At 41.8% G+C, this 27,275-nt stretch overlaps 1 protein-coding gene across 1 annotated transcript; it reads right to left on the bottom strand.

Annotated features, from left to right (window-relative positions):
- Positions 1–21: 21 nt before the first annotated feature.
- Positions 22–26,219, bottom strand: LOC134631010 (amyloid-beta A4 precursor protein-binding family A member 1-like). The gene is made up of 13 exons (XM_063478902.1): positions 25,944–26,219; positions 18,098–20,018; positions 15,580–15,942; positions 14,620–14,659; positions 14,325–14,470; positions 7,147–7,179; positions 6,760–6,846; positions 6,276–6,476; positions 4,910–5,089; positions 3,029–3,241; positions 2,793–2,912; positions 2,512–2,652; positions 22–1,229 (listed from the first exon to the last, which is right to left on the bottom strand). The coding sequence occupies exons 2-13, from the start codon at positions 19,940–19,942 to the stop codon at positions 1,158–1,160; spliced, it is 3,441 nt and encodes a 1,146-aa protein (XP_063334972.1). The 5' UTR covers positions 19,943–20,018; positions 25,944–26,219; the 3' UTR covers positions 22–1,157.
- Positions 26,220–27,275: the final 1,056 nt, after the last annotated feature.

Raw genomic sequence — 27,275 nt, 5'->3', positions numbered from 1 at the left:
ATTGTCTTGTTCCATGACCCAATGTGGGCCAAGCTTCAGATGTCAGATGGCCTCACATTTGGCTCTATGATACTTTAGTACAGAGAGGACTTCAAGGTCAGCTCGGGGACTGCAAGGTGCCCAGGCCTGTGGCTGAAAAACAAGCCCAAATCATCCCCCCTCCACCACCGTGCTTGACAGTTTGTATGAGGCTATGTTTGGCTTTCGTAATCTGGCTGTGTGCATTATGGATCACTTTGATCTTATCATTGGTCCAGAAGGCTTGCAGTTTGTTCAGATGAAGCTTTTCAAACCTGAGTTGTGCTGTCATGTTCTTTTAGAGAGACGACTATTCTTCCTACTGGCAACCCTTCTAAACAAGCCATACTTGTTCAACCTTTTTCTAATTGAACTGTCATGAACACTAAAATTTAATGTGCTAAACGAGGCCCATGGAGTCTCAGAGGAAGCTCTTGGCAGTGCAGTGAGCGCTGCACTCGCTGACCTTGGGGTGAATCCACTGGCAAGATTGTGACATTGTGTTAAAACACAGCTAATATAGAGGTGGTCACACTTGCTGTTTGTCAGTTAGCAGCACGTGACTACTACCTGCCCTCTTTATTCCTATGGAAGCAAGTAAGGGTGTATTTCAATCAGTCAAGTGAAAAAACTGTTCTAAATTTATACTTGAGTAAAGGTTGACTCCACCAATGGTCCAGTTTTAACTACTTTTCAAACAAAAATAAACCAAACATCACAGACTGCTGCCTTTTACTTTAGTTTATTCTGCAGAATTATACATGCAACCTTTACAACTTCAGCTTTAAGCTCTTTATCACTTGTGTCACCCTGACAATTTATAGGTCCAACATGATTAGAGTACATTCAGAGATTATACAGCTATTTAAACCAAAGCTAATATTGGCTCTGTTCTCCACCTAAATATACACAAGAAAATCCCAAATTTCTCTTTGGTCAAACATAAAACGTCACATTAACACTCGGCCTAGTGAGATAATCTGCCTTCTGCTGTCACACTGGAGATGTACATGTTTACATGACAGTCAACTGTACAGATTAAGGCAAGTCAAGTGATATCAAACAGGGAGGGGAGAGGAGGGATAAAAGGGATTTAAAACCGAGACAGGCGGGAGTGATGTGTCGAGCGAGACGTGTGTTCAGATGTAGACAGGTTGTTCCTGTGCTGTCAGCAGACGGTACATGGCTGCAGGCATCGTCTTCATGTGGATCTGGAGCAGAAAGGAAAAAGTGCAATGAGCAAACTAAACTCTCCTTAAATGAACCTTTTCCATGCAAGAATAACTTTTTGTAGAAAATTACAATAGTTTCTTTTTTAAAGATGTTGTCACATCATTTGTTTGTGTTAAACTGTGACACATGACACAGTTTAGGCCAGTATCAACCAGGGATGTACTTTGTTTCAGTGAATGCAAACATTTACCTTCTTCAGGGCCCAGAGTTGATTAATCAGTGTGAATTTTCTCCACTGGAAGGCAATAAAATTGATACATTTGAAAAATATTTTATTACAGAAGGCTACCCTGTTGAATAACTACCCTATTGTGGTGGAGGGGTTTAAGTGTACTTCTGGTCTTGGCGTCTGATAGGGTCTCCTACGGTAAACTGGTCCCTGGGGAGGGGCTAGACTAAGGAAGTCCTAATGAAACTTAAGTCTTGGCACTGCATAACCACTCGTGGAAGTGGGCTCTGGGACCACCTCCTCCAGGCCTGGCCGCCAAACACTTAAAGCTCATGAATACACCACTCATGTCTTATACATGAATGATGGGAAGGCAGAACCTTGGTTGTGCACCTACTGTACTGGACTGTTGTGCTGAACAGAGAGCTGAGCTGTCCATCTAGGTTTTGACCCTCAGTTATAGCCACCTATGAAGATCTGGGTAATGACTGAAAGAGTAAGGTTGAGAATTCAAGGGGCTGAAATAAGTCTCACCCGTAGGATGTCTGGGCTCAGTGTTAGGGACAGGGTGAGGAAATCTGGAATGATCTCATATTCATAGTGAGGAGGCAAAACTTTAAAGTTATTGTGCGAGATAAATCGGTTTATGCCGAGAGGACCAGGTGGAATGGACTGATTGATTTTTCATGGCGTGACACACCCATATAATATAACGGAAGGATTATTTTCAACTGTAAGTCATGCAAAGCTGCCCTAGTAAAGTCCAAGACTTTAAAGGAGAAGCTTTATTGTCATTTTCAGCTCCATATTTAAAGTGAAATGGTGCTGCGCTGCACAAAGAACCCTGGGATTACAGCTTTAAAGCCATAAAAAGGCTTTTAATGTGAAATATTGATGCAGGAGGGAAGGCATTCACTGAAGCAGGTCTTTCAGCTGCAGCTGTTTTCCTGATGGAACTGAGGATGATTTTGAGACGGTTTCAATAATAAATCGAGAAGGGAATTTACATGTTAGAGATATTTTAGGATACAAACATGTTTTTTGCTGCTGAGGTAAATAAAAGAACACATGTGGCCATTTTGAGTATTTACCTCTCCCATCGCATTGGACAGGATCTGAACAATCTTCTCGTGAGGAGTCGCCACGACGCTCTGGCTGTTGATCTCGATGATGCGGTGACCGACGCGGACGCCACCTCTCTCAGCAATACCGCCTCTCATCAGACTGCAGATCTGCACAGGAAGGAAACACAGAGGGATTTGGCTTAGTGGGGACACAGCCGATACCAAATCTAAGAATTTGACAAGAAGGACAATTCATTTAATTTGTTCCCTGCAGCTGCGAGTGAGTTTCAGTAGCATCAGATACTCACTATGCCATTCTGGACGCTGAAGCCCAGCTGGTATCGGAGATCCGGCCTGCGAATGAGCACCATGGTGACAGGAGGGCACCTGACAATGTTCATCTTGATCCTGGACTGAGACTTGAGACCCTGGGGAAACAGCAAGCAGACATATGAGACAGATCCAGCAAACATTTAAGAACCCCTTCTGCTTGTAAGGGGTTTAAAAAAAGATGAAAGGTTGAAAAGAGAGAGTAGCAGCGTACCTTGATGATGCTCTGGCAGGTGCTGAGAGGTAAACCCACCAAGCTTGTACCATTTATGGTCATGATCTGATCTCCGATGTTGAGTCGGCCAGACTTTTCCGCTGGGCCGGCGTGCATCATGCTAGCAATGATCACTGTGGGGAGGATTGACCCCCAGCCAGACTCCACGATCACCACACCGAGGATCTCGCCTTTTTGCTTCTCGATGTAAACCTGAACATGAATATGACCTTAGTTTCTTTAAAGATACCAAATAATGCTCATTTACAGCTTCAAAGTTGCATTTTGCGGATTCTAGTAGAACAAATCTTGTCACTCTCTCTGTGAAACGCTCTTTTAGATTCTGTTGGCCCCTAAAATAATTTAAAAAAAACTAAAACCCCCAATTTGCTCTCAGTGGAGTCGGATATCTGCTATAACTCTGTGAGGAGGGGCTCAGGCTTCTGAGAGCTCTCAGCCACATAAGGTAGCGGATCTTTGTTAGTCTGAGATTGTGCCAAACAAACAGCCAGATGACATGGATAATGAAGCCTGGACTACAGTGTTTTTAGGCAGTTTAGCAGCAAGTAGCTGTGGCATCAAACTCAGATATAGAACATATATGTGCATAGCTGTATGTGTTAATGAAGCCTCAAGATGGACGTCTTAGTGCTTTAAATCCAAATGTGAGGTGTGTCTGAAAAGTGAAGGAGCACACCAATTTCTCAATCACACAGTAAAACATACCGTGCTTTATCCTAATTTTTACCCTAGTGTGTGCCATAAATTACAAAATTAACATCCCGTTGTGTTCAGTAAGACCTGAATGTGCAACTGAGACCACAAAATTCTCAAGAAAGTGCTTAAAGAAAGACTTAAGGGAGCCAAAAGGCCATTATCCCATAGACCTCCCTATAACCGGCCGCCCCTGCTGGCCACTAGATATGAATGCAGGTTTATGGCACTTCAGCACTGGCTTCAGTCTGTGAGCTCAGCTGACATCCACCTGAACACTGGATTGGATAATCTCAAACAGGATGTAACATTTAATCTGCTGCTTCTGCAAGCCACTTTGCAGCCCACCTTCAATTCATGTCATCCATTTCGTACTCCTCATGCTGTTTCTGACTTAACTAATGATGCAATACAATACAATACAATACAAGTTTATTTGTATAGCACATTTAAAACCAAGGGTATACCAAAGTGCCTCACAACAACACCATAAACAGATACGTCTGTTTTCACTGATGCTGGGAAATTTGCAGTTGCTCTCAACCGTTATCCTTTCCACATATGTGCATGGAGGGGCAGATACAGTCGCATAAAACTTCCTTATTTTGATTAAAGGCGTCCCCTCTGTCTTTTTTGTAGACTTCATATCAAACTAAGATGTGAATTGCACCAAAGAAAAAGAACTTTACAGAGACACTTTGGACACATATCGACAGTCACCTTCACCAATCCAAATCTACCACGGTCCTCCCAGTTCGGGCTTCTCGCCGCCAACCACACAACTCTGAAAAATGTGAGATGACAGCAGGCAGCGAGAGCAGGGAGGAGGCTCCAAGGTCAGAACAGGTCGAGCATCACAAATTCACCTTTATACTGAGGTTAGGAGTTTGCTCTTTTTAATAAAATGTCATCTCTCAGTACAACTGTCATGCAGCTGTAACTCCTAAACCAGATGCTCATGTAAAAACACTGCGAGGCAAACTAACAACACAATGAGCAGCAAAAACATTAATAGCCTGACCTGAATTAAAGAGATGTGTTGCTATTTTTATCTGAAAGATTCATCCATATGCAGAGTGGAATATTTTTATCTTGCGAATGCAGACGTGTCCCTGTCGATGATGATTAAAACCTCCCGACTGTGCCGCCACCTGCTGGCTGACTTACGTCTCTGCAGTTCTCCGACTTGGAGAAGTGGATGAGGTCGTCGTTGTACATGTCCTGAGTGTTGAGCAGGTCACTGTACTCCCTCTGGCTCAGGTCCTCGGGGTCGATGCCGTTGGCCCTGAGGAACTCCTGGTAGGCGACGCTGAAGGACTGACCGATGGACTGAGCGATGAGCTGAGCCTGAGAGAAAGAGATCAATCACGGATAATAAGAAACAAGAACATTTCACTACAGCTGTACCTTTAAAGACATTCCCCACCCTAAAAATAACATTTTATTCTAAAACCAAATCCTAAAAGAACGTATAGAATTTTTAAGCTCTCCCATTTTTTAGTTTTTAATTTTGTCCATAATTAATATTGGATCGGTCCTTTATGAAATACAAATATTTTCTTTCTTCTCAGGTTAAGGCTGACATCAGTTGTGCTTTTAGAAACAATGGAAGCAGATTTAAACTGCAAACTATAAATAACTCTCCCCTTTAGAGCTATTTTAGTGTTATTTATCCAATCAGATTTCTGTTTCTTTCTATTTCTGAGTATAGCTGTGGCTCAGGAGGTAAAGTGGGCTTTCTACCAATCGGAAGATCAGTGGTTTGGTGTTGAACCCTGGGTTTCCCTTAAATGCTCCTTCAGCTCATAAAGGCAAGCCAGATTTGACCTGCCACTGAGAGTTTATGAAATTCTGCTGAAATAATCAGTATGGAAGTTCCTCAAGGTGTCCAAGCCTGGAGGATTTATGAGTTAGCAGTAGGTTACCTAGCTAGTAGATGTCTAAGGGTTATAATACCATATTTTGGCTAAAGTTGATTTCTTAAAAAAGAAAGAGAAAAACTCTGAAGGTAAATTGAACAGCGACACTTGGAGGGTTAGTTGACATATAGTGATCTGCTACATGATGGTTAGCTGCAGAGCTATGGTTAGGCTAACTTAACACAAAAGCACCAGAAACACATAAGATGAGGATTAAATTGTTCTCAATAAAAGTTCATATTGGAGCTCCTAATGGAGAGACAAATACCATTGTACAGCAAGAAGACAATGCAGAAACAGACCAAATTTAAGGCAAAAGAACATCTGCGATGACCCATTGATATACTAAATGACATTTTAAAGACTTTTACAGCTATTTAACACTCTTTACAGCTGTTTTAGGGGAAATTTAATCTAAAATGTTTTCAGATTTAAGAGGCAGATATCCTGCAGTAGATTACTTAGATAACTTTTATGGCCTGCCCTACATCAAAAGCGAAAAAGACCCTACACCCTAAAAATAAAAAGGTGATCCAAGTTGAATTTGAAGTTAAATAAAATCAGATTTTGAGGACCACTGTTTTAATCATTGACAAAAACAACCAGTAACTCACATCCTCAGACTCGAAGACGTGGCAGATCATTCTGTACAGTCTTCTGTCATCTTGGGTTATGGTGGTTTGCTCTGCTGTGCTGTCCAGGTTTTCCTGTGCGCTGCGGGACCGGACCATCTTCCCTCGGGCCATCAGGACCACCATGTTACCAATGTCAGCTATGTAGGAGATTGTCCTCAGGGGCAGGTCCATTAAACACTCCTGGTAACGACAAATACATGAGTCACTTGTAAATACAGGCCCTGCATAATAAAAATAAAATGAATAATAAATCAAATCTAGTTTAAGTAAATAAATAAAAAACATAGGACCTAAAATTGAACCTTGCGGTACACCACAGATAACGTGAGCTTTAAATGATGAATATGATGTGGTATCTGCTAATACACTAAAGGTTTTAATAGAAGTATGGAAAGTGTTGCAAGGGAAATCTGTAATTTTGTGGTGTTGATATAAAACAAAATAATAAATGTTATGTTTATACCTGAGTGTCAGCATTGAGGACCTTGATCCTTTGTGTGGACATGAATAGATCAACCTCAGCAGTGGATGGAGCCTCGTCGTCGGGGCTCTGCATAGCCGAGAAGAAACAACAAGGAAAGAAGTGAACAGAGGAGGCAACAGGTTGATAGAGAGCAGCAAAGAGGTGAGTAGAGCGGGCGTCACGATTGTCCAGAACCTCCAAATCTAACAGCTGCTCATGAGATTGACAAAAGCAAACAGTCACGTCTGGTCTAATCTGCACTCAACAAACGAATAAGACAGAGACAATTGGAGTGTGCATGGCCATTCTCCTCTGTCGTCATCCTTGGCCACAAATTTTGCATAATGCATTGCAATCACAGATAAGCAGAATGAAAAACAAACTCACCTTCTTCCTGTTCTTCGCCTGTTTCTGAGCTGCCTGCAGTGATCAGAAAGAACAGCAATTCAGAATACAAATCAAGGCAGCGGTGATTTGAGGAAAAGGTGGACAAACACAAAAACTAACCGGATCATGCACTGTAGACTGCCTCTATTCCAAATGCCAAATCAAGGGACACAAGAACCTTAAAGGGGTATGTTGCGTGTGCTTGTGTGTGTGTGAGAGAGGACAGTGATGTTACTGTCTATCACATTTGACAACAGTGGGATGCCAGAGGCGTTTGCAGCAAACATTATCAAAAGTGTTCTCTGCATCAGTGTGACACAAACGACCCTGAAGAAAGACAAGCGACCTCATGTGTTTGCAGCAGATGCCTCATCACAACTCGAGGTTTCCAAATGCTGCTGTGTCCACCATTTGCTCTTTAAAAAAAAACAAAAACTAAAAAATCCAAACCTGTCTGATCCCCTTTAGAGATGATTAAAAAGGATTTAGTCTGTGAAATCAGAAGGCTCATTGTGTTTATGTGGACTCAGACTACAGTTGATTTAGCTTAAACAAAAATAAAGGTGGCTCTGATATGTTATCCAGTTTGTGTAACCTTTATTTCCGTCCAATTCAATTATATAGCATCAATTTACACCAACAGTTGCCTCAGTGGGAAGGGAAAACTGTTTTAACAGGAAGAAACCTCCAGCAGAACCAGACTCAGGGAGGGGTGCCCTGCTGCCGTGAGCAGCTGGGGGTGAGTTCAGGACAAAAGGAGACAGGACAAAAGACACACTGTGGGAGAGAGAGTCAGAGTTCATTGATTGCTAATGATTAAATACAATATAGAAGAAGGCTATAGGCCACTAAAAAAGTGGCCTATAGCAGCATAACTAAAGGAAGGTTCAGGGTCACCTGATCTAGCCCTAACAATATCCTTTATCAAAAAGGAATGTTTTTTAGGGCCAAGTACAATAACCTCAGCTTTGTCTGAATTTAGAAGCGGGAAGTTAGAGGTCATCCAGGTGTTTATGTTTTTAAGAGATGGTTATAGTTTAACTAACTGATTTGTGTCATTTGGTTTCATTATTAATAAAGCTGGGTGCAGTGAAAATGTATGCATGTTTTTCTCTTAATATTACCAAAGGGACGCATGTATAATCTAAAAAAGTACTGGTCCCAGCACATAACCCTGTGGAACTCCATTATTAACTGTTGTATATGAAGAAGACTTCCCACTTACCTAAACAAATTGAAACCAATCAGACAGATATGAGTCAAACAATTGCAGTGCACTTCCTTTAATACCAATGTGTGTTCTACTCTCTGTAGTAAAATATTGTCATTAACAATGTTAAATGCTGCACTGAGTTCTAACAGGACGAGCATAGAGATGACTCCACAGTGAGAACATAAAATCATTTACAACCTCCAGTTGCTGCTGTTGCAGTGCTATGGTGAACTCTGAAGAACTTCACTCAACACTCAAACAGACCATTCATCTATTTAACTCTGAAAAAGATGTGAAAGTAAACATAGCCACCCTGACATCAGCCATTACTTTGTGGACTCCACATTTTGCCACCGTGTTGATTATTTGTAGCCATGGGAAACCATATTTGTACAGGAGAGTGCCATGAAAAGTGTTGTTAGCAAAGCTGCATCTATAAACTAAAATTTCACAGTAGAAAAATGTTTCTGAATCTGAAAACTGCAGCTCATGTGTCGATTCTTGTGCCATTTCTGATCATTTTTAATGGAATATTATGACTGATATCATGGCTTGTTTGTGCTCCAGAATTGGTGCATGAGCCACTGTGCTGCCAAATCACAGTTACAGTCACAACAGTTGGTACGGGATATTTTCCACAAATCCCTCTGCCCACATTAAATTAGGAGACACTAAGCATGCATGTGGACGACAGCCTCACACAGAAACAACAGCGGTTTATTTCTAGAGATTTCAAGTGATTGCACTGTTCAAATGTTAGACACAAATGGATGAGAGGTTAGGTAACTGGCACTAGCACTGTGGTTACAGCAAAAAAATTGATGACTGAAAATAAAATCTAGAGTCTTATGTTTCATGTGAAATAACTACATTTTAAAAAGTGTTTTTGTTTTTTTTACCATTCACCACATAAAGCATCCTTGGTCAGCTTTGGTCACTAGAAGCAGAGTAGAGCTTTCTGGCTTAACTTCACTTTCAAGGAGTATAGACAAGAACATAAAGCCTGAAGAGGTTACAGCTCCAGCAACACATGCAGCATGAAGAAGAGCGTCATTACAAAACCAGGAGTCATCCTCACCCTGATGAAATGCTGATTAAGTAATAAAGTTAAACTTCACACTACAAGCGCTGCTGCAGCTTTAACCTCTTTTTGTCTGCTGCAAACCAGCCCTCCATTAAATACGACACACACCAATATACCAATATTTCTGAATTAAAAACTCTATTTACTGATAACTCTATTATTCTACTATAACACACACAATCTCGGTCTGTTTGTCTACCAGCACCTTGTACAAAACCTAACTCTGCAAATGGGCACTTCTTAGGCTTCTTGAAGGTTCCTATCAATATCAGATATTATGACACCATTGTGTTGCCTAGTAACCACCTACCAACAGGCTAAAATTGTAATGTTTGTAATGACACCTTAAAAAAAGCATCGTCATAACAAGAGGATCTAATTTTGATCCACAAATGTTTAATGATGCACGGTACATGATGGCCCGATCACGCTGCCTGGCAACTACCAAGCAACAGGCTGAATCTACTCATTTTTAGCATTTATGTAGCCATAACAACATATGAAAGCATTTTTATGATCATTTTCATTTCATCATGAACAGCAACAGCAGCACAAAGATGCTAAACAGTGCTGTGGTGTGGGCATGTACTAGTAAAGTTATCCTTGAGCTATTTAATTTTTGATTCTATGCTTAACTTTTACTATAATTAAAATAAATAAATAAATAAAATTAATAATAACAACAACAGGAACATACAATTTGAAAGGCTCCCTTTGAAAGAAGGTGTTTTAAAAAAAATGAAAAATTTCTTTATGTTTTTGATAAATAATAAATATAGCAATACCTAATTTAATAGACTCCTTTTTGCATAGTTGAATACTTCAACCATATAGTTGACAAGATATTTAGTTTCTACGCCACATGGGTGATGTCAGTGAGGTTATTTCCATTTTTTAGTACACACTCTATGGACTTGATATTTTATTTTTCAAGCCTTCTTTAATCAGACATTATATTATAGATTATTATGTACAGCACAAAAAAACCTGTTAATTTATGTTACAGACACTGAACCTATTAAGTTGATCTAGTATCAGTTTTCATATCTGATCTGTTCATTTTCTTCAGTAACTGGAGCAGCTTAAATGCATAAAGCCACCGTAGAATCAACGCTTACTGTACTCACTTTGCATGAAATGCAATTTTATTGAAAATGTGTGTGGAAGAGGTGCACACACACACACACACACACACACACACACACACACACACACACACACACACACACACGACTGAAAACAAAATTAGTTTTACACAGAGAGCTGTACAGGTTTTAAAAAAGCCACAGCATCAGATTTAGCATCCTTACAGTCAGCTCATCCAACTTACTAGACAGAAGCCTGTCTCTCTTTTTCTTTCCCATTCTAACAAATAAAATGACTCATACATCCCCATCATCAGCTCACAGTCTCTGACCTTCTCCCTCTCTGTAGGTTTCTCAGACATTAACAGAGGCGACGTCCCCAAACTATCAGTCAACCATCCAGAGAGGAGCGCAGAGCCGGGCTCAGCTCCTGGCTTCCTCCTCCTGCCTCCAACTTACTTCTTCACAAAGCTCACGTCTCACTGCTCATCTCTCACACTCAGATAGCTCTACGTTTGAATGCCACGCTGTCACTGGGAGCCATCTCACTCCCTCCCTCCCCGACACCACCTCCATTTAACTGACTGCATTAGAAAGAAAGGGCTAATCTGTTTTTTTTCTCATGTTTACAGTAACACCAAAAAGTCACATTTAAATTAACATCCTCCTTTTTTATTACGTCCCCATTTGCGTGATCCCTATTTGACATCATATACTGTGACTGAAGAATAAAGAGAGGTCTCCTAGCCTCATAGCACAGTTTATATAACATCCAGTACTGCTGAGGGGGGAAGCCTGTACGGCTCTGGATCAGAAGCAGTGATCTGTGGTTGATTCACTGCACACACACACACACACACACACACACACACACACACACACACACACACACACACACAGGGACTTTTTGCTGTGTTGCCCACTGAGGGCTTCTGACTTTAAAGACCCAAATACAAAGCAAAGCTCAGTTCCATCTCCAATGATGCGTCAAGGCGCATTAGAAAATGCAGCTCTGAATCAGGGCACTGTGGCTTTAATATCTGAAATCTTTGATGTCTATTTTTCCAGCATGTAAAACATTTTGGCGCCCAAAGACATGTTGACCTTACCTCAAAGGAAATATCACCCTAACCCTAAGTGGGGATTAATTTACTCAAGACACATTTTTGTTCATCAGTCACCGGATAAACACAGGAGAATGCACAGATGTCTGTTAAGTAAGATAACACACACTCCATAACTTAAAAACACTCAGTGGCCACTTTATTAGATACATTGGCCATTAACACAAATGTCTAAGTAGCTAATCACATGGCAGCAACGAGACGGACCGCTAAAGGTCAAACTGAGCATCAGAATGGGGAGGAAAGTTGGATTAAGTGACTTTGAACGTGGCGTGGATAATTTTTCCACACGAGCATCTCCAGGGTTTACAGAGAATGGTCCACAAAAGAGAAAATATCCAGTGAGTGGCAGTTCTCTGGCTGGAAATCCCTTGTTGACATCAGAGATCAGAGGAGAATCGGTGAAGTGCTTCAAGTCAATATGAAGGCAAATGCTTAACTCAAATAGAGTTAAGCATAATGTATCGGTGCTCCAGGCCTGCAACGGTGGTATAAAACTGTGGAGGATACCGGAGGATAAGTTTAGAGCCACAGGCTACCTAACCACGTCAGTACCTTCATCATCACAGGGTACCCGTCTGATGGATGCTTCCAGCAGGCTAAAGCACCATGTTACAAAGCTCTGCTCATCTCATAGAGGCTGGAGCCTATCCCAGCTGTCTTAAGGCAAGAGGCAGGGCACACACTGGACAGGTTGCCAACCTGTTACAGGGCTAAAATACAGAGACATACAAAGATTCCGACGGGCAATTTAGAGTTACCAGTTAGATACCAGATACACAAAAAGTCTTGACTCATCCAAGTTATCAAATGTGAAACAAAACATTTTTGAAATGGCAGTCAGTGCGACGTCGTGAGTAATATACTGCAATAACAGGCTGTTTTGTGTCTGCGGTATACGCACTCTGAAGTCCAGGCGAAGCTGGGATGTGTCACCATGGCAACCAAGAAAACATGACTTTAAAGGAAAGGTAAACCATGATCCTTCTCTAAATCTAACTGAGCTGTTTTTAGTCATAATTAACCCATTTTAATTAATAACATATTCAAAATAAACCAGCTGATGTTTAGGACTCGAACTGGTCTCTCATCACTCTACCAACCCTCTTGTTTCACCCCGGCACCCTTTAAAATTGAGCTTTTTTAATTTTGCGTACATGAGACCGAACACACGTTGTGTTCAGGGCCACGAATCAACACATTAGAGGTTGGGAGTGTCTGTGAGGTTCCCACATAGCAAGCAGGTCTGGCCCGGATCTGGTATCAAGCCGGCACTGCTGGCTGACTTCTGGTATGTAAAGACATGTCATCCAGATATGGGCCAGGCCTGGCATAGATGGTACTGTCTATGCAATGGCATGCCATATCTGGCTCGATTGTGGTTTGGTTTATGTGGCCCAGGCCCATAGAAAACAGGTCTGGCCCGGATCCGGCATCAAGCTGGCACTTCTGACTGACTGGTGTCATGGCAGAGTGTATGTCAACCAAATGTGGGCCAGGTCTGGCAATGATGGCACTATTTATGTTCCTATTTTCCTATTTTAGTTAGAAGACCCAAATGCCATGTTGCAATACTATACTGCTATGGTAGCCAACGTTTCAAATGCAGGTTTGACAGGTTTGTGAGTGTACACTTTATCCAAAATCTAGTGACGGTTTACTCATCTTTGCCAGTGAGTGGCTGTAGCTCAGGAGGTAGAGCAGGTCACCTACTGATCGGAAGGTTAGTGGTTTGATCCCTGTCTCCTCCAGTCTGCATCTCAAGAGTGTGAATGTGTATGAATGTACTTAGGAAGCACTCAGTGTAGAGAAAGTGTGTGATTGGGTGAATGTGGCATGTTGTATAGAGCACTTTGAGTAATCCAGGAGAGTAGCAAAGCATTATATAAGAATCAGTCCATTCACTGTCTGAGTCTTGTCATGTTACTTTTGCACTTTTTTGCATGTTCTGGCACATGTTGTTATTACATGGCTTGATTATGGTACAAATTAGGCTGACATCTGGGGCCAGTGCTGAGACTGCTCTGGGCCAGCACAGGGCCAGCAGTGTGTCTATAACTGGCCTGTGGCTGCACACAACTTACACATGGCCCACAAACCACAAAGAATGACAGCCCTTTGGTGGCCCAGATCAGGTTTGTCAGTCCTCACATCGGCCAGGACAGGACCACCAGTGTGTCTGCAACTGACCTTGTGCTGGCCCATGTGTGGGCCACATCCGGCAAACCTGATCTGGGCCACCAAAGGGCCGTCATTCTTTGCGGTATGTGGGCCATGTGTAAGCCCATTGTGTGGGCCACATCCGGGCCATACCAATTTTGCTATGTGGGATTAGTGTGACACCTTAGGGTCATGTCCAATTTCTATGAAGCTGGAAAAGATCTGGTGATCGTGTGCAAAAATCACAAGTGTTCCCTGATTGTTAGTCCATTACCAAATAAATATGTGGTTACCCACTGCAGCATCTGTGAGTTTTTCACTCACATCTTGACATTTCTGGTTTTATTTTAAATATAAACCCCTCTATAAGTCTTATTTAACCTAGAGTGGCCTTAATAACAGGTGTCTGTTACATAAAGAATAGTTACAGAGGGATTTTTGGCAAAGCCACATTTTTTTCCTGTTCATATCCTTTCACTGTGATGTGAACACAGAATGAAACGTGCTCTTACCCGGACTCTGCTCATGGCCTCTTGGGCCTGCTGCATGCGGGCGCTCTTTGTGGGAGTCCTCTCTGACAGCAGGTGGGTGCAGCCCATGTAGGTCGCTGCAAAGATGATGCCATCAATAAGGTCTTCAGGGTCACACGGTCCTGGGACTGCATTTAACAAGATGGACTTGTTAGAAAAACACACATAAATGCTGCATATGTACATTAACATGCTTTCAAATAAATATCTGATATATGAGAAATACTAAATATGAGACAGAGGTTCAGCTGAGAATAAAAATATGATTATCACTCACCGTCTACAAACGTGGGAAACTGTGGAAGAGATCTGCGAATCTGAGAAGGTGCAGGAAATTAAAAAAACATTTATTATTTCTCCTCACACACTGCAGGTCTCCACTGACTCATTCACATTCAGGTGAACACCTTATAAGAGATGCAGGCCTTTGCAAATGTATCATCACCCTAGAGTCTTACCGTGTTTCTACGATGGCATTTTAGGTTCTTTTAAGGGGTTGCAGGAATGTTACTGGAAAGAACTAGAGATAAGAGCAATATGCTATAAATATGGTGGAAGATTTTTTAACCTTTTTTTCCTTATTGGTAAATTTTTATCCGTAAATTTGCAAACTTTCTTATAGCAAATTTGTGTGTTTATGTCTTAAATATGTGACTTTTTAATCTATTTGATTTGTGAGGGTTTTTTTAAAATATTTTTTTTCTCTCAAATGTGTAAGTTTTTTTTAGTTAATTACTTTATTTCTTATAAATTTGTGACTTTTTAAATCTCTTAGATTTTGGAGTTTCTTTTAAGTAAATTTGTGGGATGTTTTTTTTTCTCCTACATTTGTAAATTATTCTCATAAATTTGCAACTTTTTTCTAATAGATCTGTAAGTTTACTTTATGTCAATTTTATACATTTAGTTTTATACCTCATACACTGGCAAATTTTCCCCCATGAATCTGAGATTATTTCTTGTAAATCTGCATTTTATCTGCATTACTGAGTTTCCTTTCTCATAACTTTTATGACTTTAATATTACCTTTTCTCAGAATATTATCCCTCCTTTTCCACAAACCTGCACAGGCTGTAACACTTTTTCAAACACCCAAAGATCTTTCTTAGCCTTATTATGACCCACATTTAAAAAACTCTCATGTGACATTTATCCCAAATATCAGTCGGTTGTTATCTACAGAAACGTAATACTGGGTAAGACAAAAAGCTGCGTTTTGGGAAGTTAAACTCTCACCTCCTGCACAGACGGCTTCTGAGGAGGAGACTGTGGCTGAGCTTGAGTCTGTGGCTGTTGAGAGGGGAGCTGCTGCTGCTGATGTTGACACTGTTGATGCTGATTAGGCGGCATATGTGGGTACGGCTGTGGCTGGGTGTATGTCTGCGGTGACCTAGCGGCATCCCTCTGCTGTGACTGGTGGCCTTGTTGGTGCAGGTGGTGGTGATGGTTGTGCTGGGACTGTCCAGTGTGATAACTTTGGGGATTGGGTGCTCTAGAAGAGTGATCAACCCTCAGGGGACTGACCGGATCCCGAACTGGAGCTGAGGTGTAGCAGCTCGGAGACTCAGAAGCTGACTCAGAGGGTGAGTGAGGAGAAGACTGTGGGAGGGGAAAAAGAGAAACAGGAAAAACTCCTGTGAAACTGCAACTCTTTCTCTGTATTCTGTCGATACAAGGGTCAAGATGAAGCATTAATACGAGTACCATAAAATCAAATGAGAGCTAGCAATGTAAGCTAACTGGAAAGGATAAAAAAACACTTTATCAGTGCAGCGCTCCACAGAAAAATCACTTGATGACATCAGTCAAGCCCTAAAGACAGTCTACTATGGTTTTTCTTATTTATGGAATACGTTGTTAAAATGAGTGCAGTGCGATTGTGGCTCAGCAGATAAGAGTTTAAAAGTCCTATATACTGTAAGTACCAAATGTTCTATTTAGTGGGAGTAGATATCCCTTATATCAGGGGTGTCAAAAGTAAGGCCCAGGGGCCAATATTGGCCTGGCAAAATTTAAAACTTTTAAACTGTAACATTTTCTGAGAATTAACAAAAACTTAGAGGACAGTCTGGGCAACAAACTACCAGAACTACTACTATAATTTTACACATTAATCATGTAGTTTCACTGGTCCAGCCCACTTAACATCAAAGTGTTGCTGTATGTAGCATGAATTATGTAATTTAAAAGGAGTCTGAAATCCCTGCTTTATATAGTGATCTCAGGCACAAAGCCCCACCCACGCACTATTCAAACTTTCTGTTTATCAGGGGCAGCCAATCAGAAGAAAGTTGTCTATAATGACTGGACTGAGACAGCAGATGAACTGAGGGGCTGGACCAAGTCTCCCTATGAGATAAATATGGATTATTTTGCACTGTGAATCATGCAAAGCTGCCCTAGCAGAGTCCAAGAATACAGAGGTGGAACTGAGCTCAACAGATCCCCTTTAATACTGGAAATAAACAGCAGTAATACATAATAATATTTTAAAATATATTTTTCAAATACCTATCACTGCTTTAAAATGATCTTTATATGTTTCTCCATCTTTGTTCAGCACCAGCCTAATTCTGCTCTGCCCCCTGCCCCCTGTTGACATGCTAGGCTAGACAAAACTCCTATCTCAGCTAAGGCAAATATGTAAGTCGCGCCAAAATCATGAATTAATATTTTACTCTGTGCCATACCACCTTACCACCAGGTGCGATAATTAACACTTTGAGGCACACTCAAAAAGACGATTCTTTGCTAACGTGAACATGAAGGATTAATTGTTTTTAGTAAAATGCAACTGAAATACACAAAATTAAAAGTTTATTTATTCAAATAATTAATCATTGAGGGAAATATCCTTGGAATAACCGAATGGATACCAATCAATCGTATTTCATTTGACCAGATTCTATTAAATAACATTGTTACAATCTATTTATGTAACAAAATTACATGTAATCACATTACTTAAATTCAGAATTTTGGCATAAATAATTTGAGGGCACATGAGTAGTAGTGCATCATGGATTTGATGTGCTTTCTGGTAGGGGTATATATAAGATTAATATTAAAGAAATCAAAGAGACTTGGACAAAATATTGTATGATTTCAACTCTGGTGACTATGATGGATACTGGCGGCTCTATAGCAGTGTGAGATAATATTTACTGATGCTCAAGTTTCTCAAATATTTAAATAGTAATCAAATTAATAAGAAAATAAAATTGTTTCTGCAACTATTGCTTTTTTTATGTGCACCTGGTAGTATGTAGCTCACAAACTATTTGAAGACTACCATATAACGACAAGAAAATGCATCAAATGTGTATTAAGCTGATAAAATATGTGTGGAACATGAAATTAGATGCTACTGTAGAAACAGAAGAAGCATGAAAATAAATAAAAAAATCGGTAGAGATGTTAAAAAGTCCTGAAAAATCACAGAAAATGAGGCAAAAACCAAGAAGCTGCAGGTCTTCTATATCTCTGCACTGTCATGTGATAGTGCGGCTGGATGGCTTCCTGTATTTTTGCTTAAAATGCTGATCCCTAAAAAGATTCAGCTTTCTGTTCTGTTTCTGTTTAATGACTTCTATATTTATCTGCTGCCATAATGAGAGAAACCTGCTCACTGTGGAAAAACAAAACAACAGGAACACGAAAATAAAAAGGCTAAACTGATCTACTCCCCTGAGTCAATCAAACTGCAAACTTCAGTCTGTTGCGAAATTAATAAAGTAACTGAAGGGATACTAACATGGCCAGCTGTAGTCTGCAGGGGGTACATATCCTCCGTGGGGCTGACCTCCTGTCTCATCACCCAGATCGGCTCCACAGGTTGGTCAGGTGTGTACGGGGAACGCATCGTCTTCGTCTTCACCCCCTCAATCGCCTCTTTGATGTCTTTAATCGCTAGGCTAATGGCGTCGCCTGAGCCCTTTGCACCTTCTGCATTCTGCTCATCCTGGGCCTCGCCTGAGCTGCTCAGCCCAGATGGAGGGGTCTTGGCTTGGGTTTCTGGCTGTCTGGGTGGCTGCCTGCGGTTTTTAGTGACAGGGCTTTGATCGGCACTGCCTCCCTCGCCATCAGACTGACCATCATAGTGGTGCAGCCGGCAGCCAACAGAGCGATCCAGAGGGGAGCGCTGTGAGCGCCGGTCTCTGGCCTGCCTCGGGACATGATGGGAGCCCTCGATGGGGGAGGGCAGAGCTCCTTTTTGTACATTCTCCTGTCTGTGGGGGGTAAAGGGCTCTTGGCGGGACTCTTGGTGGCCCCTGTTAGCCTCGGTCCTCTGACTGGCCTGCCTGCGAGGTTCCCTGTTTGGCTCAGGGTAGGAGGTCTTAAGCGGCTCGGGAAAAGAGTTGGGATGGGGTTTTGACTCCGAGTATGACTCATAGACCGGCTCTGAGTAAGACTTTTGGTGGGACTCTGTATAAAAGTCTGCATAGGTTTTTGGATAAGATTCAGAGCAAGAAGTGGAGTGGGACAACGAGCATGACTCAGAGCAATCCTCATCCTCCTCTTCTTCTGGTGGCAGGTCATTATCGGGTAGAGGGCTCATACTGGCGTCCTCACCGAAATGGTCCAGCTGGGGGAAAGCTGGAACATCAGGGGAGGAAGGAGGAGTAGGTGAGTGAAGTGGAGGCGGGCTGTGGAGAGGTCCATCCATACTGAGTGAGGCAGCACTCTCCGTGTCAGAGCAGAGATCTGTGATTTCACTTCCCTGAGCTGAAGGATCCTCCTCCAGATTGTCCATCACTCTCTCTTCATCCTCCTCCAACCTCTCAGCATACTCCTCAGCTTTCTCATCATGCCCGCAGCCAGAGTGACCTTCTCCTGGGCGGTGGTCTCCATCTTCATCCCCTACCTTCTCCTGCTTTCGATGATCCTCTTTAAGATCTGATTCCTGCTCACACTCCATTTTACTCTCCTGGAGATCTTCTTCAGCATCATCAGGAGGAGCATTGTGAGTGTCAAGCTGTACTTCACGGGGTGCAGCACCAGATGCAAGGTGGGTGGGTGTAACAACAGCAATGGGAGTCTGGTGAGAAGATTCCCTGTCCTGTGATTGGTCCATTACAGGATCAGCTGTGGATGATTCCTGCACCTGCACCTGCCGTGGACCTTCTCTCTCTTCCACACCTGGTGAGGAGTCCTGAACCTCTCTGAATGGCTGCCGCTGTCTGTGACTTCTCAGTCTGGGGTTAGGGTCACCGTGACGGCGGTAGCGAGTGACGGCAGCGCGGGGTTGCTGGACAGGACGTGGGTCAGCATCCTGACTAACTGCAGCTGGGGCAGAGACCGGACTCAGAGGCTGACTTTGCCCTTGCCCTTGTCCTGATGGAGGCCGGCGGCGGTGCCGAGGCGGTCCACGACCTCCAGGTGGGTGGTGGTGGTGGTGGTGATGGTGAGGAGGAGGGTGATGGTGATGATGGGGATTCAGTTCCCCATCCTGGTTGAGCATCTGACATGGTCTCCAGGACCGGCGTACAGGAGGGTCTCCAGTGGTCCCATTGGGCTGCCTGCTCCTCTGAGGCCCCGAGACCTCCTTGTGTTCCTCGCTGCCTTCCCCCGTTGCCTCTCCCTGATACTTGTGGCTCATGGCTGGGGTATGATTCGAGTCCAATTTTCAGAACATGCTCCTCTTACTGCCAAGAAAAGCCAGCTCAGGGCACAACCTGGGAGAGATGGAGACACGACATAAGCAGGAAAATTATTAAAGGGTAAGGATAAAACATGAAGGCTTTGAAGCCTGAGACAAACGGGGTAAAAACTATATTAAAATAAATTTTTTTAACTACTTTTGCTAACGGATAAGTGAGAGAATAATAATCATTGTGTTGATATAAGGACTCACAGATGCCATTAACATGTTTGCCTAACATCTAAAATAAAATAATGGTGGCTTTGGTGATCACCTCTAGTTTGCACTGCAGGTCTCTGCCGCCTGGGGCTCATTCTCAGTGCCGGATGAACCCGTGTCCTCAGTCATGTCCACCTCTTTTTGAAAGCTATACTTTGCCTTATCCAATGGTGCAGTAGCAGAGGTGTGAAAATAAGTCTGCAGCTCTGTTTATTTATTACTTACACACCTACGTCCCACTCACCCCATTTGTCTGATTGTTTAAACCGGAATAAAAGCTACAGAAGGATTTATGAGCTTGAGATGAAAACTATGACGTCTCCCGAGATCGCCAAGCACAGATAACAATCACCTCTTTTTCAGACACGGGTACACCTTGTCTGTACCAAAATAAATAAGGCTGCTAGTAACTGGAGGCCAGTCACCGTGAATCTAGATTGATTTCCCACTGTGATCTGTGCCAGCTGCCGACGCGCTTCATCACAAATCAATATCTTAATTACCTGTCTTTATTTACTACAAAAGCATTAAGTTAAAATTATTGTAGACTGCTACTTTACATTTTCCAGGTCTTTTGTTTTGAAGGTTTATATGCCATTGACTAACGAACATCTCTTTAAAAAACAGCAATATTGCATATCACACTAAGCAGGGACTATACTGCTAATAGCAAAAAAACCAAAACAAAATCCAAATCCTCTGGGATGCAGAGCAATTTAATCTGCACCCCGTTCACTCGTCCGTCCGCCAGCAGCTGGCAGATGGCACAGGGTGGAAAACACGAGAAGGAAGAGGGAGAGGAGGAGGCAGGGCAGGGCAGGAGGACAAGGAGGGGCTTCTATCTTGCTACGTGATAAGATCTGACAGAGAAGAATGGATAAGGGAGTGATCTAAATAATAAATGCCCTCTGTGAAGGAGAAGCCCCTTTTTGATATGTATTTAATGTGACGAGGCTATCGGGGAATCACTCATTTATCTTGTATCGCAGGCTTCTGAGGTCAATAAGCTGAGAGAGGACACCCGAACGTCACCTCGCAGCATGTTTCAGAATATTAAACTGGTTTTGGACAGTGGAGAAAACACTGCAGTGTAGTTTATAAAGGTCAGCGCAGAAAAGCATTTCCCATTAGTGCTACTCAATTTCGTATCTGATCTGTCCTCAGTTATTACAAGAATCTATAAATACATTAGAGTTACATTACAACTTTTTTAGCTTCTTCTTACAGCTCTGCAGCTAATGGTCAATCAGAGAGTCCATCGGCGCACTTGTTTGCTGACTTGGCCTCCGGGGGTTATGGACTTTTTCAGGGCTTCCAATGCTGGCCGTGCATATGTGAACCAAGACTTCCATTTTTGCATTCATTGCTAAAGAACGCAGATAAACACCTCAAAACCTTTTTCTTATTTATTCTGAACGTAAGCACAAAAACCTCAGGATAAAGGCTCGTGGCTTTAGCAATGCAAGGAAGAACTTAAAATAGGAGATTACGACAGTAATCTGAACCAAATGACTATTTTTTTTACTATATTTACTCAAAAATGTCAGGAAAAAACATCTGAGAAAAGGGAGACACGGCTGTACTGAGGAGCCAAGCAGGAGGGGCTATTGCAGTACTAGAGATGATCTGCAGATACACATCATGTCCTCGATGGTTTTCATATTGTGGAAATTAGTCCCGCTTCTGCAGAACTGGCTATGTATGTGTGTATCTTCTCCACCTTGGACACCTACTAGGCGTAACCCTTGTTTCTCTTTTTCTGAACTGAGTGGTTTCTGTGATATTTTGGGCCTGCTTCTAGAACAAAATAACTGGGTGTACATAAGAAGTTAGTGAGGGTGATCTCTTCCTGTACAGCTTACTACGGCTATGCTTGGAAAAACCCAAAAATTCTAACGGCTGTCAAATTGTGCTTTGACTGATAAACTGGGGTGCCAAAACACGTCATTAAGGCTACTGGGGCGGTCGTCTTTATGGAGGAAATAGTTAATGTGGGGTTGCAAACCTAAATGCAGACAGCTGCAGACACCACACGACTGCTTTCTCTGTTCACTTGTAAGCATGATGGCTCAAAAAGGTTTGGACGCATTTGCGGAGCTAATTAAGGACGTTAACTTGAGGAGTCTTTCCAGATCTAGATCTCGATCCAGAACTTTTTGGTTGGATTCTTTATGAATGTGACATTTAGAAAAATGGGACATTTTGCAATGCATCTTCACAGAAAAACTGGGAGACATCATCTTGATGCCAAAGAAAGAATCGCAACTTCATCTGGATCCAGGAAGTCTATTTATGCATGGTGTTTTTGGAAGCTTTCCCACAGCTCGCTAGTTAAGTGTCCCACAAACATCTTTGACTTAATTTTTTCGTTTATTCCTAAAAAACAGACACAGGAAGCTCTTGATCCCATTTCAGTTATCCAGTCTAACCTAACACGTTACTGCTAATAAATCTGCTGACGACGCTACAGTCAGAAAACTGTTTTGCTTCCCTCATGAATGGATGAACCTTCCTGTGTGAAAGCAAAACCTCAGTAAACGTCTTAATGTGTATTACAACAAACCAAGGCAGAAACAAAAAAGTATAAATGGATTTTGCAGTGTCGAGAATGCTTACTGCTATTTTTTTTTTTTTTTTGTTAAGGCGATTTCAAAAGACCTACTGAGGAAAAAACTGATTTGTATACAGCTTTAGAAAACCAGGAATCTGGAGCATTCAGCTACTTATTTAACAAAGACTGGTCTGCATATGCTTAAAGCAAAGAGTATGTGACCATACTTAATGAAAGTCTGTGGATATTCCTGTTATTTTTTATCTATTTAATAAACAGAAAATGTATATTTATATTTTTTAATCATATTCCTGGTGATTTTTCTTTGGTGAAAGGCCAAGGTCTTTGGTGGGTGCCAACATTTTTCACATGCAGGAAAACCTCTGAAGCATCCTCATTTTTTTTCCCCTCTCATCTTCATGACATTTGCATCTCTTTTGATGAATGCCAGTGGCTTTGCAGCAGTCATAATAAACTGTGAAAAGGTGGTACAAGGATTACAGCTGTCTCATAACACCACCACCTCTGTAAAGGTGTTAAGTAAATTAAAGGCACAAAAGTGAATATGTGAATATGCTGGATGGTGAGGGCAAAGGTTAATGGTGATGATGAAACATGAGGACAGAACACAACTGTCAGGAGTGGAAGCAGGAAGATCAAGGATGGACCTCCAGCATGGCTAATGTCCCACTCTGACTGGAGTTTACAACTGGATAGCAGCGGCTGGGTGAGTCCAGGGAGAAAGGGGTGACTTGGGTCACAGATGGCCCTGGCAGCACTGCTGTTAGTCAGGCCGGGCATGCAAAGCTGAGAGGCGAGCGCCGCGCCTCCATCTGTCAGGCTGAAGTGAAAGCTGCCGGGTGGGGGATTTACTAACCCATTAACTCGCTGACCTTTCACTGACAATCAGCCACATACACTATACATACCAGCAAAGCCCTGAATGATTAAATCTATTTAACACTCTATGCATGCATCAGGGCTAAAAGGCAGAATTAAACCAACAAATAATTGATTTTAGTATCAATGCTGCTGTCATTATGTTACATGATTAAACATTTAGTCTATGAACTATCAGGAAACTGTGACAAACACTAGCATCACATTTCACACATCCAACTATTGGCACAAACTTGGACAATCCTGGCCACGTTTACAAACTTGAGGTGGACCGTCAACACCTGCTTAACGCCATCAGGGAGAACGTCACATAAAAGAAATATCTGTGCGTTGTTCTACTATACTCACATTTCAATGTGGATCTTATGTCTGATCATGGATTTTTAGTCCTTTAACAGCTAAGCTAAGCAAAGCTAACCTCAGCTAATTAGTCCCACAGTGAAAAAAAATTCACTCAAAATGGAAAAGATAAGTAATTGATTAAGTAATAAAAAACTAAAAAGAAAGCAAAAATCAATTTATATTATATTATATTATATTATATTAGCAGGCATTTGGGAAGGTACGGAACCCCGCAAGGGACATTGGAGGAAAAAAAATGAAGATGATCTTTTGAGATCCCGAGTTACTTTTGCGAGATCGCAAAAGTAACTCGGGATCTCAAAAGGACCTGACCCACGTAGACCGCGAAGGCCGGGTCATTTGAAGTATGTGGCCACGTTCTCACTCCTGAGTTACTAAGGTTTTGCGAGATCTTGCAAAAGTTTTGCAGGATCTCGTAAAAGTTCATCTTCATTTTTTGTTTCTCCAGTGTCCCTTGTGGGGCTCTGTAGGAAAGTGACACTGGGAGGGGAAAACTCCCTTTTAACAGGAAGAAACCTCTGGCAAAAGCAGGCTCAGGGAGGTGCCATCTGCTGTGACTGGTTGGGAGCGAGGGAAGGAAGACAAGACAAAGACACGAAAGTGTTTTGTTGGTTATCAGCTAGCTAGGTAGTTATCAGGCGAAGCTAGTATTCATAAACTGTAAGGGTGCAATGCACAGATACATATCTACTAATTAGTACAAGGTTAACAAACAATGTCATTAATCAAAACTGAAGCTTTCAAACAAACTGGCCTACCCCCCTAACTGCAGAATACACCTGGGAGAGTCGTCATTTATAGAAGCTAAAACTGTTTTCATACCAGGCTTTAAAAAATGCTTTTAATGGTGTAAAGTTGAGCATTTTAACATCGGAGTCGATGGGAAATGACTCACTCGGCCTCAAGTGGCCACTACAGGAATTACAGGCTTTCTTGTATTGGTTTTTAAGCCTGCACACTCAATACTGCAGTAACACTTAAAGCAAATTTAGTTATTTTTGTTCAGTTATGATTAGTTCATTGGCAGCTAACCAAAAACAAATTTGATTTGCATATTTCAAAGAAAAAAATGCCCAACATAACCCAGTTCCATCTTTTTGTCATGATTAGCTGCCTTACATAACAGTAAATCGAAGTACCCTAAGCTAGTTTAGGGTTTTAATACAGAATTTTAATATTTTTTTCTCACATTATGCTTTAAGTAAATTTAAAAAAGAAAGCAATGGGCAGATGAAAACGTAAGTACACCAATCCTCATCTTTCTGTATCCAAGTATGATTCATCCTCTCCCACACACACACACACACACACACACACACACACACACACACACACACACACACACAGAAACAGACACCCACTCAGCAAGCATATGGCCCATGCAGGGATGCATCAATCGTGACATTACGTGCACTGTGTTACATGTAGCCTCTGGGAGACGATTAACCCATAAAGCTGGCATGAGCTTTTATTCTGAAGGCGCGCTCGGTTTCTTAAATACCCTCCCATGGCCTTGATGTTAAAATACCAAAAGCATCTTTGCTTTTGTGATTGCTACTATCATTATAAATGATCAGCCAGTCTTACAGCCCGCTTCTTCGAATCGTTGAAATGTTATAGTTCCCATTTCCTAAACTGTCATTGGTGGGGTTTTGTTTTTCTTTTTTTTGGATATTTTATAGTCGTTCACTGCATCCCGATCTCTAAAACATTTCCTGACGTGCTCGTGGAGAGGAGATAAAACCGTTTAGCGAACTGTCACCTGTCTAAAAGCCTCCCTCTCTGCCCTCTCGCGCATTCATCCTCCGCAGGTGTCAGATCCGCCATCAGCTGAAACGACCCGTTCACATTCCCACTAAAACCACCAGAAATCCACGATTCTTCGTCTATCACACCAGCTCCGGGAGGTGACATTTACTCATTTACCTGCATGTCAGTGGAGGAGAGGCCCGGCTTCGGCTGCCGTAGTGTACATCGCCCCTGTGTCTGCGCGTTCTCGCCCGGATCGGCTCGGTTTGTCCCTCCAGACACAACTTGCTCGGATTACAGAGAGAGCTCAGCCCCTCCTTCTGCACCGTGACATCAGAGCGGATTAGCGATGCACAAAGCGCCTTTATGAACACTGCTGATGTCGGTGGTGCAGACACAAGCAGCTCTTTACGGCCGTGAGCTCAGTCAGCCTCATCCCACCTCCTCCATCAGCAGACAGCAGCCTGCAGCTCTGCAGCACCGTCACACTCTCACGGGCTGTCGGAGGGGTCGCTGTTATCCTTCTGTTGATCTCTCCGGTGTCATCGTTAGAAAGAAAACACCTGTGAAACCTGCGCAGGTACACAAAGAGGTATACATATGGGTCATTCCTACTATTCGGTGCCATTTCAGTGTGATCACTCTTCATCAAAAAATACAAAATTTTGAATTATTTTAACATTTCATCTAAAAGAGGGATTTTCAACCTATAAGAAAAATGTATTGGTCCAGCTAAGGATATTATATTATAATATTTTTTAAAATCAAAGTCTTTACCCATGACGTGCCAAATGTCCACCCTGTTACAGGACATTCAATTTTCTATTAATAACTGTTTTGAATACACAGTTATAGTAATATTTACATTTTCTAAAAGCTACAATGTCCCTTTTTAAAATCTGCAAGGAAATTTCAAATTTCAAAGCATAGCAATAACAGGGGTGACGGTAACAGGGGGGAGATTTTATGCTAAACTTAGCCATTACTACTAGTATGATGAACAACAAGCTAGTACATGGTGACCACTAAGAACCATTTTTAACATGTTTATTAGCCATATTATAAAAATTACAAAAAAAAAATTGTTTCCACTATTAATAAGCGTAACAGGTTGGACGTGTTATGCTTTGCCACATTACAAAATCTTGCTAAAACATTGAAAAAAGGGTTGATTAAAGAGTGGTACTTACTCGTCTTCTTCTTGAAAGTTTTCCCTCCAAAATATGTTACATCCGGGAGTGTCATGTGACTAAAAGAATAATCAGGTGATGTGTTCTATGGAATTCTTATCAGAGTAACAGGCGTGACAGTTGATTCAGGGACACAACATTTTTTAAAGATTTTAAGTGTTAAACATGCATTAATAATAAAAAAGAACATTTGATGAGGAACATTAGAAATAAGCCAATCCAGAAATGATGAAAAATCTAGATTTTTTTTTTTTTTTTAAGTTATATTTGTAACTGAAGTCGAGCAAGCATGACTGGGGACATAGTACTTTAGTGACTT

This window comes from Pelmatolapia mariae, linkage group LG7, assembly GCF_036321145.2.
Source record: "Pelmatolapia mariae isolate MD_Pm_ZW linkage group LG7, Pm_UMD_F_2, whole genome shotgun sequence".
Taxonomy (NCBI): domain Eukaryota; kingdom Metazoa; phylum Chordata; class Actinopteri; order Cichliformes; family Cichlidae; genus Pelmatolapia; species Pelmatolapia mariae.
The sequence above is the reverse complement of the archived record's forward strand: the minus strand, read 5'-3'. Positions and strand labels throughout refer to the sequence as shown.

Excerpts from the sequence above, each read along its gene's own strand:
- LOC134631010 (XM_063478902.1), bottom strand. The coding sequence starts at position 19,942 with ATGAGCCACAAGTATCAGGGAGAGGCAACGGGGGAAGGCAGCGAGGAA. Across the intron at positions 6,847-7,146 it reads AGGCGAAGAACAGGAAGAAG|AGCCCCGACGACGAGGCTCC; the intron begins GTGAGTTTGTTT and ends TCGGCTATGCAG. Across the intron at positions 1,230-2,511 it reads TGTCCAATGCGATGGGAGAG|ATCCACATGAAGACGATGCC; the intron begins GTAAATACTCAA and ends TTTCTGCTCCAG.